The sequence below is a fragment of the Carassius gibelio genome, chromosome B22, assembly GCF_023724105.1.
Source record: "Carassius gibelio isolate Cgi1373 ecotype wild population from Czech Republic chromosome B22, carGib1.2-hapl.c, whole genome shotgun sequence".
NCBI lineage: Eukaryota > Metazoa > Chordata > Actinopteri > Cypriniformes > Cyprinidae > Carassius > Carassius gibelio.
In genome coordinates, this window is record NC_068417.1 from 21,414,401 (window position 1) to 21,427,537 (window position 13,137).

Genomic DNA, 13,137 nt, shown 5'->3' on the forward strand with positions numbered 1-13,137 from the left:
AGTCTCGACTCCATACATGACTCATAAGCGAGTTGTGAAATATGCACACAAAATTGTCTTTTTTTTCATTTGTTGGACACATTTGACCTTCATTTCTTCAAGTGGAACAAAACCTTTGACGTTCGAATCGACCTTGAGAAGACACAAGCTGCTTTCTGAATTCAAACATCGGTTTTGGCAGGTTCTCAGTCGTGACTAGAAATGTTATACTGTTTTTTTTTGTTTGTGTTAATCAAGTGAAAGCTTTTCCAGTTATCGGTTAAAGAACGCCTGAGAAGGCGGGTTCACAGTGTCTTAATCTCGGTGAATTCGAGTGGTTTCCAGGAGCTTTGCAGCACCTGCTGGGTTCCCCAGGGGTTGAGTGGAGGCCCGCGGCCGGGCGGAGGTGTCGCTTCAATCCCTTCACCCCAGCTAACCTGCCACCTTCCAGCCAGATCACAGCTTTCCCTGTCAGGAACCGCGAAATTAAAACTCACAGCTGCTTTATCTGCTCGCTTTACTTCAAAGGTGGGTCGACCTGGTTTTCGAAAATTAGGCCTTTGGGTCCACAGGAGTCCTGTGTCAGAGTAACCATGCTTTATGATGCATTAGGGGACTGCTAAGCTAACAGCAACAGGGGTCATAAAGAACATTATCCCAAAGTGCATAAATTTCCATGTACATCACCATTTTTTTCCCGAACATAACATTTTTGGTGAAAGACGTAATGTTGCTTCATGAAGTGCAGTTGGGTCGTTCCCACCAAGTGAATAGATCTCAGGATAGGTTCTTGAACGTTAAAAGATCCAGTTCATTCACTCAAGACTCCTACATATTCTCCATTTCAATATTCCATACTTTTCCAGACTCAGATTTCCAAACCGACTTTCAGACCATATTTAACATATATGTTTCATGAAGCATTATTTTCAGCTTTAAAGACCTATTTGGTGTAAAGTACAGTAATTAGTTAATATTTTCTCAGGGTTTTTAAAATGGATTTTCTCAATGTAACATCATACAAAATCCCTAAAATAAAAAAAGTTTAACATTCACGAAAAAAAGGTTTTGTGCCCTTGAGTACTATTCACGTGTGTGTGGGAATGTTTTGCATGCTCACGCATAATTTCTAGTTTTATATAACCCATTTCCTTTGTGCATCACGGTCATCTTGAATAAAACAATAGCATGGATGCACATCAATTAACAGAGATCGACCCGCTCAATTTTGCTTTTCTTATGGTAGTACCTCTAATATCAAGGTCTAATGTCCAATTTAACTCCTGTGGCAGGGGAGAAACCGACAAAAAATGACACGAAATGGGCCGATGGCATAAAATTGGCCAAGTTCAAGGGTCTATAAAAAAAAAAAGACTGTTTTAAGATTTGGCTTTCATTGGGGCAGTATGCCATATTTCTTAGGTCTCTTTAATGCATAGTCTGTGGAGGGCCAAAAAAAAACACACTGTGAAGTGGACCGATGGCATAACAGATAGCTCAGTGTGCATGGTGCAATGCTAAGTTTAATGGTTTCTTGTACGTAAAAGAGAGTAGTCTTTTTTTTTTTTTTTTGCAAAGGTCCTAGAGGTCATGTAATATAGTGCCAAGAATACAGAATACAGTAACTTTTCCAAACCCATTTAGGAACCCTCTTTACTACAGTGGGGCCTGTTGACAGTGCAATTCAGCAAAGTTTAATGTATGGAAACATTTAAGGGTGACATACGAAAAGGCCAAAAAATTTATTTACTAAATTATATTTAGAGATAAAATAATTGGAAGATATAATCTCAGGATTTCTGAGGGGGGAAAGCCACAATTGCGTAAAATATTATTATTTTTTTAAATTACGAGCTGTAAATTCAAAATTCTTTCCCACAATTCTGAGTTTTTGGCCCTCAGAATTCACATCTTGAAATGGTTTTAAAAAGTCAGAATTGTGAGAAACTTAGACTTGCGAGGAAAAGTTCTAAATGTGAGATGAAAAGTCGCAATAACCTTTATTTTCCTGAATTTAGCCTGCGGAAAAAAAATAGACAAGTAGGCAGATTGCTAATTATTTTATTAAAATAACACACCCTCCTGTTTTTTCTTCACAGATAACTTGGAACCCATCTGATAGAAAGGAAGAGTAGCCTATGACCACCTGTTCATGTGAATGAATTACAGGAGCGAAAATAAACACACGGACAGATAAACGATGATTGACAGGCCGCTTCAGATGAACATTAAGATCCATCAATAGAGCTGCGCAGAGAAACAAACACGTTAGCCATATCGGAGCAATACTTAATAGGCTACTCCGTCCATGTGCTATATAGGGAACAAGCACGAATAGATCGTTAGCAGCTAAATATGGGCCATTTACTCTCTGGGTGGAGAAGACAGTATCCATATGTGCTTCCGACGGGCAAAAATACTTCCTTCTGTTTGCCAGAACATTTCCGCATCGACGAGGCGAGTCCGGACAAGTCCACCGGACCTTAAAACAGCTCGGTCCGTTTTTATAGCGACCGTACAGAAACTCAGATAGAGGTCAGTCATTTGTAGCTTCTGAAAACGCTCATATATAGTGTCAAAACCCATTAGCCTGCATTAAGCAATATTAGCCTGTTGGAAACGCGTCTTTTAAAAGATGAAAACGTCGGTCTCAGAATTAGTATTGAGAACGTTTGTCGTCAGATTATGTATTTAAATGACTGACGAACAGTTTGTGGGCTAGTTATCAAATACTAACCGTTAATAACAACCGAATCATTTAAAAACGTTCTTCACAGGGATTCGGCGCGAGTTCGTTATGACATCAACAATGGTTTTCGCGGGAATGGCTGAAGCTGACTGAACGATCGAGGCTGTCAATCAAATGTATAACTCTTTGCTAGTGTCTGTAAACCTGTTGTAATAGATAAATTAAATCTAGCGGTTCTAGTGGTGATTAACATCATCTGAGTCTCGGGAACAGTCTTATGAAGAGGATCATGCTGATGAACGTGAAGGAGACGACGATTAGCATCAGCCACAGGAACCAGTTGACGGATTTCTTGGCGTGCTGCTCCAGACGCTCTGATTCGGTCTTCAGCTTCTCGAAGTTCATGTCTGCCTGACGCATGGACTGATTGAGAGTCTGAGGAGGAAGAACAGCGTTTAGACTGTGTTCACGCTCAGTCAGATTAACACAGTATGTCAAAGGTTTGAGTTTAATGGCACTGGTAGCAAAATCATTAAAAAAAAAAAAAAAAGCTTATACTAGTTTATACTGATTTGTAACGCCATGTTGCGCTGTAGTAACAGCAAACTTACTATAGGTTTGAAAGCTCAGTTATGAGTGTAATATATTGCTGCCCTCTAGTGGTCACACAACAAATACATCAATGATACATCATGAGCCACTCTTTTTAGGCAGCTACTTTCCATTTTTAAATGCACTTTATTGTGGTGATTTTTTTACTCGGAAAAGTAATCATATAATAATGATACAACATAATACAACATAATATTAAAGAATATTATTATATTCATATATAAGATAAATATGTGAAAACATTTATACAATTATGTCATTATAATATTATTATATATTTTTATAAAGTCGAATATGAGAGGCATGAAGCTGGTGCAAGTCAAGAATACAAATACATTTATAGAATATATACAGGTATTATAAAGTCACAATATTTATTTTGTTTATCTTTGCAAAACATTGTTTTTTTCCCTCTGAGCTATATTACTGTAATATATATAATAATACTAATTTTAATTTATTATTACAATAAATATAATATAATAATAATAAAAGCAATATTATTATATACTTATTATAAGAACATGAAAAAAGTTTTTTCTTTTAATTAAAAACTATTACTACAAACAATGTTAGTTATAATATTTTGTACTCCCAATAATTCATTTGAAGTAGATAATTGGTGACCTTTTTTTATTTTGCTAGATAAAATATATTACATTAACAAGAACTGAATGTCATTCAAGAATGAGAATGATAATGTTTTTTTTTGCTCTCAGAGGATGGGCATTATAATCCTAAATCTGCACTATTCTATTAACTACATCAGACCTGGTTGTCCTGCTTGATGATGTTCTGGGCCGCGAGCGTGTTGTTCTTCAGGTTGCGAGCGAGATTCAGCATGTCATCAGCCAGTTTCTCCTGCAGGTTGTGATGATGCTGTAGAATAGCGTCCAGCTCTCCCGCCGACTGCCGCTCGTCTACAGGAATACTCCTGAAAAACCAGCAGAAATAACTCAATACTGTAGATTCCAGTGACACGTTCACATAGTAAAAATATCAACGCGAGAGCGCCACCTACTTTCTGTGTCTGAGATCCGTATCCAATGAACCTGGCCATGAAGAACAAAGAAAAGTAGTGCTGTCAAATGAATAATCGTGATTAATTGCATCCAAAATAAAACGTTTTGTTTGCATAATGTGCTATCTAAATATATTTAGTATACAAACATACATTTTTTCTGAAATATGCACATGCATGTGTGTGTATTTATACAGAAATAATCAATATAAACAGCACAGACACATATATTATGTAAAACAAAAATGTTTAACTTGGATGTGATTAATCGCGATTAATCGTTTGACAGCACTTCAAAAAAGGCATGTTTAATAATATATGAAATTTAATTTCTAAAAATGTAGTATTTAAATTACAATAGAATATACATCTTACCAGAACTTGACACAGCCTGTTAGGAAAAAAAAGCACAGATAAAAGATTAAAAATAAAAATGTTTACAATGTAAAAAAAATATTTTCTTAACCAGTATATATATCCTCAATCTGAAAATCTTATATATATATATAAATACATGAAAACATAAAAAAGCACATTAGTAGCTGAAAGAGGAAAGTGTCGTACAGTGCTCATCAGCTCCTTCCTCATTTCTCCAACACATCGTGCTTTACTCTGGATGTGCACCGTCTTACTGGCAGGCATCCTCTCGCTGGATATCGTAGGCGTCCGTCCAGGAGCCAGAAACTGATTGGCCAGAGACTTCTCTGCTGGAGACGGCTGGATACAAAGTGTTTTTTTAAGTTACCATCACAGAAAGATGACTCCTTGTACTCTCACTGAGCTAGTGGTGACCAAACAGCATAATTACTGACCAGTTTGTCTGCCTCTAAGAGACCCTTGAGGAACTCCACCTTGCGGTTGTAGTCCGTCAGTATTTCCGGTGTTGGTTTACTGAGAGAATAAATTCGATATAAATCATGACTCATCATCTACATCAACATCTGTTCACATCACAGCTGTAGGAGAAACACTACTAGACCTTTTTTTTTATCTTAACATCACTTAGACGTTAATATATTTCTCTTTCATACATTAAATGTTGAAATGGTTATGTTTACACTTAAAATATGTGAATCATTACTGTCTGTAACCTTCAATAAACGTACCTTGGACGCTTTTTAAGGGCAACAAGCATCTCCTCAAGGGCACCAACGTACTAGAAAAGACAAAAGTAAATCTATTGAATATGATTTTATGCTTAAAATGATAGAGATAATAATACATTAAAAAATGTACAAATATCCACAGCGAAGAGAGAAAGCTAATAAGACATTAACTAATCAATTCTTGGGCATTTGGTGTAAATGTGAATGCGTGTCTTGTTTTTGACACGTAATTCATATGTAAATGACGCTGGCAATATTGCTTTGTTGTATCATGCAGAATTTATAACATTTACTTCAAAAGCACAGAAGTACACGCAAATGCAGAGCTGTTGTGCATTACCTTCTCTAGTCTCCATTCGGTCTCATTTCTTTTCTCTGAAGCCAGAGATTCACAGCGCGATAATAGCCGGATAAAATTAATCTCTAGTCTGGACGTGGCCATGTTTGACGCTTGAATGTTTGAAGGGGAAGTCGCGCGAGTTTTGCGCACAGCAAGGCGGAGCAGAGCGACAACCGAAGAGACCCGGATGGTTACGCACGAGCGGTTGGTGGTAATAACAATAGACTGTATTAAAACATGTAATAACTTATGCGAATCTATTATACATTTAAAAACAAACACAAAAAAACGTGTACTTGTAACTCACGTTCATATCTAGATCTTAAAAATAGGTAATAATGCAATATGAGAAAAAAGCAAATTAAAAGTCCCCAGTGATGATGCAATAGCTCTTTCCTTCAAAACAAACAAACAAACAAACAAACAACACTCACAAAAAAAATTACATGTAAGGTTTCTATAGTTAAACCACGCTTGGCACAAATTAACCATGATTTTGTAATGCTAACAATAGTTTAACCATGGGATTTGTGGTTAAACTGTGGTTTTAAGTGATAATCAAAATGCCAATAATAATAATAATAATTAAACATGAGGACGCAGGAGCCAATTAGTAATCAATAATGTCAGTCATTATAATTTAGGAATTTATAACTGTATATAAAGCTTTGCCATAATCTAGAGATCATTCATGGCATCAGACTGCACACCCCTGGTAAATGAGAAAATAAAATGCATTTATATATTTGGGATCTTTATTATTATTATTATTTATGCAAAATCTATAGATTAAAATTATCCAAACAATACCTTTATCATTATTTTGTGCTTTTCTAAAGACATGTTTTATGGTACTAGACTTTACAGGACTACAATAAATGTATTAATCTGAGATCTATTCAGAAGTCTCCTGTGATTGCAGTGAAGATACATTATAGCTAAGGTATGTATTGTGTTTTTATTTAGATGTGTGACAGAGGAGTAAGATCCGTTCAGACCAGCAGCACTGTTGTTTCTCCTCAGATCCACTGACAGATCCTGAATATCTACAAGTTCAGCCAAACTCTGTGTCTCTTCATACTGAGAGATTGTGTTGATTTATCGCTGTTTGCTTCAAATGATCAGAATTGAGTGTTAATTCCAGTGAGAAAAACTGGTGGACTGGACTTGAAGCTGTTCTTCAAGCTGCACACAGAAGATCCACCTAATCAGTCTGAAGCGTTTTTACAAGAAAGAGTTGGATAGGATCTAAGCCATGCTATTGCTGAGCATTGAGCAGCACTGAAACATGTCGAAAAGGTTCATTTTAATCACAACACCAGATCGGCCGACCTGTAACATTACACTCTCACTCAAAGGATGGACGATCTGACAGGATTGTTACTAAGAGGTGGAGCTCATCTAACGTGTATTGTAAAGACAAACTCACCGCGTCTATCTAGTCATGTTGAAGATGTACATACATTTCAATTTCAGCAGGCAACTATTTTTATAGCTACATTGCTGTTCCAGCCACAATACATCACAACAATGTTCATACAATTACAAATGATTATATAAAAATGGTCAATTTGTTGTTTTACACACATGCACAGACATTTTTTCATACACGGCATCATGAGATGCAAGAAACATATGGCAAGAAATCTGTAGACTCGTCCATAACAACAAAAGACAATCCTTTATTGAAACTTTTTATAAGTGTGCGCTGCAAATAAAAGCATTTTTGACGATCGTTGCTGTCCAGTCCACTCGTTTTATTGCATTTAACCATAGCTGTCGTTGGTTTGTTTGTCTGGTAGTGAAAGCAGATATGCAATCACATTACTAATTTGAGGCTGTATTACGTTGATTCTGGTGCACAACATTAGAACAAGATGATATTTTAAGCTCGTTCGTAGCCATATCTGTGCTGGTCTGAGTGGGACACCTCCAGTTTCCCCTTTGTTTAACCTAAAATAAAACTCCAGAAAAGTGTACAATATGGGACCTTTAAAAGCAAAAAGTGCTTAATTTAAAGATTAGTTGAAAGTTGTGAACAGTTGGGAAATCAGGTTATTTTAAAGGAGTACTTCACCCAAAAATGAAAATCTGCTGAAAGCTGACTCACCCTCAGATCTTCCAATATGTAGATGAGTTTGTTTCTTCATTCAAACAGATTCTGAGAAATCATTACATCACTTGCTCATCAAAGGATCCATTGTCCATAATAACACTTTCTCCATTAAAACGTTGTCTTGTCTGAATCAGGAGAGAAATATGCACAGATCAAATATTATTTACAGGTGAAAATAGTCCAAAAAAGTTATAAACACACAGGACCTGACTCTGCCTGACTCACTGCTGGTTATATTTTCTCCTTATAACCGTGCATGTGACGAATACAAATCTTGAATCTTGAATTTTGATGAGAGGACGACAGGGGACGGACATTCTTGAGGAAGTGTTATTGGATTATATTTGTCCAGATACAATGGTCTAAAATGAAAAAAAGTTTCCTGGACTTTTTCCTTTATAAACACAGAAAAAGATCTGACATGATTTGTCTTACATTCATTTTCAAAAGACTGCTATTTTAATAAGAGTGTGTAGCATGTATTTTGTTTTTACTTTGTATTTTTTAACAAAGTATCTCTGTATTTCGTCTGAAATACGTTAAGGCAGCAATCATAACTGGAAAGTTATTTTTAACATCTATTACAAGAACTTCAATCTTCAGAATATGATGCAAACCCACATGGTACAGGCTACACCCATTCCTCAAGAAAAACTTACATTTTGGCAACTTCCTTTTGTTCTATACTAGATTCATGAAAACAAAAATAACATTTTATTTATTTAGCATATTTAGTTTTGACTTTTTCGAAATGAGTCATTATTTACTCTAGTAGCAGTAACTAGAAAACAAGCGCCAGTGGGGCCAGTTTAAGTTGAACTTACGTCACTTCATCATATTTGCAGTATTTGGTCTTTTCTGCAGCTCAGCAGTAGCACTTCCTCTAAGAGACACTGTAAACTTCAACCTGAACACAAGTTTAACCTGAACACAGTTCAACAAGCTGAAGAATGAAGACACTGCTGCTGTCTCTGCTCTGTAAGTTTATTTCTGTGTGATTGAGTGTGATTCTGTCATGATCCGATGATCTCAATCATCTGTTTTCTGTTTCTTCAGGTCTGTGTGTGTGGAGTCAGTCCACAGAAGCTTTAACTGATCAGCAGGTGCTTCTAGGACACAATGTGACTTTAGCCTGTGAGTTTAAATGTAAAGCCGCTATATGGTTTGTGACAAAACTACAAGCTCGTCCAGAGATGATAATGCGAACCTTTGGATCCACCGAACAGGCAAAATATTACCACTACAAATTCAGCAGCAAATATTCAGAGGGTGGCAGGAGCCGCTTAATAATCAATACAGTTAGTGTTGATGATTTAGGAATTTATTACTGTATAAAACCAGGGAATGATCTACAGATCAGTGTCAGTGATGGTATCAGACTGCACACCGCTGGTAAGTGATAAACTGCAATACATTTACACAACTAAAATATACAATATATACAATATTATCATTATTTATGTTGTATATTTTTGATTTTGGATCACAATTATCCAAACCGATTATTTCTGTGATGACAGTTATGGTCCAGACTGTGCACCACTGGGTTGTGTTTCCCAAAAGCATTGTTAACCATATATGGTTCAAATTCATTCAAGGTGTTTCTGGTGTCCGTAGTTTCTGTTTGTAGTCGAGTTTACACTCTCGACCTGTGGTTAGAAGTTTACTAACTATCCAAACAATTAATACTTTGCTTTTCTAAAATAGATGTCTCTCAGCAACCGCATCAGACTGCACAACATTGGAAAGTCATTGGCAATAAATGTATTTTTCTGAGATACTACTACTACTACCACAGAATAATAAATATTTGTTTCTGTTATTATTATTACTAATGCTTTAAGAGCTCTCAACATGGGGTTTGGAGCATAGTTTCTTGTTATTATGCTGTGAATAAAATCAAGCACTTGTGAGCAAATTAAGCAAACTAACATGTAGTACAATCTTTATCTTTCATTACATTTATCCTACGTCAATTGGTAGAGCATTGGGTTAATAGAGCAAGGTTGTGGGTTCGATTCCCAGGGAGCACTTGATAGGTAAAAAATGTTAGCCTGAATGCACTGTAAGTCACTTTGGATAAAAGCGTCTGCTAAATGCATACATTTTATTTAATTTAATTTAACTCAAGCAGCATGTTAAGGGACGTACTTGCTCAGCGAGGAACACCGCTAAAATAATTGAGAACAAAAATAGCTACAGTAAATAGTCATCAGATTCCATGTTCATTATTTACAAACCAAAACCTGAGATTACTGGATGATTAACAGAAGTTATCACTCCACGGCATATTTGATGACATTAACGTTCGTTTTTAACAAAGGACAAATGTGCGACAGAATCCCTACGTTTTCGTGAAACAGTCAAAAAACAGTTTCTTATTGTACTATTAGTTACTGTGCTGTTCATGAAATGCACCCCTGCTTATAAATGAATGAATAGATCAGATTTTTATGTTATTTTTGTAAGTAGAAGCTAGGGGTGACCCCGAATAGTTGACGAATCGATGCTTTGATTCGTGGAGCCTGATTTCACTACCATTGTAACCAGAGATGTATAGTAACGAAGTAGAACTACTTCACTACTGTACTTAAGTACTAAAAGGCGGTATCTGTACTTTACTAGAGTATTATTTTTTTCTCCTACTTCCACTTTTACTTCGGTACATATTTTCGCTGAGTTTAATACTTTTACTCCGATATTTTTTTTATGTGCTGCATCGTTACTCGTTACAATTATAATAATGTTACGAATCATTCCATTACAAACCACTGCCAGAACTGTAGATGAGAGGTTTGATGACGCTGGCACATCATTGAGCGAATCAAGCGAGACTGCGCGTGCTGACTGAACTGCTGTGAAGAGAGAGATGAACACCGAGCCGAGCCAGATAATGACTCGTTCACGAGTCAAGAACTGGTTGCATAGGTTTTCGGATGACCAGTAAAGTTAGTTCTTTCTGACAGTTCGATTCAATAAACCAGTTGAAGAAAACAGTTCACCGATTCTTTTGCGCTCGATGCAATGGCGTCATTGGCGTTGACTGCACCTGGGCTCATAACATTAACACAGAATCAGTTCAGAATCAATCACCAAAAGAATCAGTTCGGTTCAGACGCTCTGTGTTTCGGTTTGCTTCACGCTAAATCACACATGCGCAGTATCATCAGCTCCTCGGTTCACGAATCGGACGCGTCTGACACAAACGGTTCTTGACTCGTGAACGAGTCATTATCTGGCTCGGCTCGGTGTTCATCTTCAGTTCTCTCTTCACATCAGTTCAGTCAGTGTACTGTTTGAGTCAATGAATTACTCCGGGATATTGGTCTGTTTTAACTCAGAGGGAGTGTCAGACACATTAAACAAGTTAACAGCTTAATTCATCTGTGGATTAATGCGTATTGGAGATGCGAACCGTTTAAAATGATTCAGTTCGATTTGGTGGACTGTTTCAAATATATCCAGTTATATCGAACGATTCGTTCGCGAACCAGATATCACAAACTGCTTTGTTTTTAACTGTCTTACAACAGACACGGAAGAGAAGACAATGCTGAATAAAGTCGTAGTTTTTGCTCTTTTTGGACCAAAATGTATTTTCGATGCTTCAAAAAATTCTAAATGACCCTCTCATGTCTTACGTGTTTGAAACAACATGAGGGTAAGTTATTAATGACATCATTTTGCAAATTGGGCTAACTAACCCTAGTAACCATTTTTTGTTTACAAGAAGTTACAGTCAAAGGAATTGTGATTGTCCTTTAGGTTAATCATTTGAAATAGTAAAAACAATATGTTCAAACTTTTGACTACTTTCTTTAAAGGGGGGGTGAAATGCTAGTTCATGCATACTGAGTTTTTTTACACTGCTAAAGAGTTGGATTCCCATGCTAAACATGGACAAAGTTTCAAAAATTAAGTTGTACGTTTGAAGGAGTATTTTTGTTCCAAAAAAACCTCTTCCGGTTTGTCACAAGTTTCGGAAAGTTTTTTTCGTGTATGGCTCTGTGTGACGTTAGATGGAGCGGAATTTCCTTATATGGGTCCTGAGGGCGCGCTCTTCTACCGAGTAACCGAGTTACTTCTATCAAGTAAACAGCATGCGATGTTGTCATCAAACTGCAGTTTCCACATGTACAGCTTAAAAAAAAAAAAAGACGACAAAGTGGAACTTAGTCATTTTCCAAAACCGCTAAGCAAATATATACAGTTTCAGTACATACCACATAGCATACCGCCTTTGCTGATGCTGCTCTTGTTAAATTTCAGCCTCTGGATCTGTGTCACAGCTTCCACATGCTCTCAACTCAAAAGCCTACTGGCGCTCGTGATTCTTTAGCTCCGCCCACACGTCACGCCTCTAGGCGCTCGTGTTTTTCCGGGAAAAATCGGTACAGACTATCTTTCTCTTATAAATATAATAAAAATAAAGACTTTTTGGAGTTATGAAGGATGCAGTACTACTCTATAGGTACTCAAGATTAACAGGATATTGAGTGAAAACGAGCATTTCACCCCCCCTTTAATAGCTACATAACACAATACTTCTACTTTTACTTTCAGTACTTGAGTAGTAAATTTTAAAATAGACTACTTGCAATACTTAAGTACAAAAAATGTTGAATACTTTAGTACTTCTACTTAAGTGTGGTGCTTAAAGAGCACTTCTACTTCTACTCAAGTCACTGTTTTGATAGAGCACTTGTACTTTTACTCAAGTATGGTTCTCTAGTACTTTATACATCTCTGATTGTAACAGTCGAATATTCGCGGGGTGTTATTGATTATGCCATTTTGACTATATGGGGGAGCTCAAATGTTTGACTTCACATAGAACTACCAGTTTTCTCCCAATAAGTCAATATACAGCCTATTATTTAAAAGCTGTAAGAATCTGAAAAGAAAGATGCTTCAAATAAATATTTTAAAGTGTGTGAATAAATCCAACCACCCCTATAGATTTATGTTTCACAAGAGGAGCATATTAGTGGCAGGGATTTAAAACTTTACCAAAACTCACAACTGACATAGGCAGACTGGATATTTTTCAGCACACAACGCGAGCAGGTCAAACTACAATGCAGAATATTAATAACTATGACTGGGACTGTTATATACATACTATTATAATGAGAAGACCATTATACTAAAAAGCTATGATTTTTTTTTGTTTAGCTGCTGTGTTTCTGCACATTGTTGTGTGAAGAATGCATCCACAAAAGGAGTTTGCATTCAACGTTTTAGGCTAACGTTATAATGAGAGCACTTTTGTAA

The 13,137-nt window shown here is 36.5% G+C and overlaps 2 protein-coding genes across 4 annotated transcripts in view; one reads left to right on the forward strand and one right to left on the reverse strand.

The window, feature by feature from the left end:
- Positions 1-2,024: 2,024 nt before the first annotated feature.
- Positions 2,025-7,363, reverse strand: LOC127988222 (vesicle transport protein USE1). The gene is made up of 9 exons (XM_052590851.1): positions 7,357-7,363; positions 5,748-6,049; positions 5,408-5,457; positions 5,114-5,192; positions 4,866-5,018; positions 4,677-4,692; positions 4,302-4,332; positions 4,052-4,214; positions 2,025-3,103 (listed from the first exon to the last, which is right to left on the reverse strand). Exons 1-9 carry the CDS (start codon positions 7,361-7,363, stop codon positions 2,921-2,923), a joined length of 984 nt encoding a protein of 327 aa, XP_052446811.1. The 3' UTR covers positions 2,025-2,920.
- Positions 7,364-8,101: 738 nt separating this feature from the next.
- Positions 8,102-13,137, forward strand: part of LOC127988042 (uncharacterized) — a 43,408-nt gene continuing 38,372 nt past the window's right edge. Inside the window, exons 1-2 of one of the 3 annotated variants that reach the window (XM_052590561.1) lie at positions 8,102-8,841; positions 8,920-9,255. In XM_052590561.1, the coding sequence (XP_052446521.1) occupies positions 8,814-8,841; positions 8,920-9,255 (364 nt within the window). In that variant the 5' untranslated portion in view covers positions 8,102-8,813. The remainder of the gene's footprint in view (positions 8,842-8,919; positions 9,256-13,137) is intronic. The other 2 variants (XM_052590560.1, XM_052590559.1) reach the window with 2 other exon arrangements.

What these genes read in the sequence shown, in the direction of transcription:
- LOC127988222 (XM_052590851.1), bottom strand. An exon ending in GCCCTTAAAAAGCGTCCAAG is followed by an intron (nt 5,193 to 5,407) that starts GTACGTTTATTG and finishes TTATTCTCTCAG; the next exon opens with TAAACCAACACCGGAAATAC. An exon ending in ACGGATCTCAGACACAGAAA is followed by an intron (nt 4,215 to 4,301) that starts GTAGGTGGCGCT and finishes CTGGTTTTTCAG; the next exon opens with GAGTATTCCTGTAGACGAGC.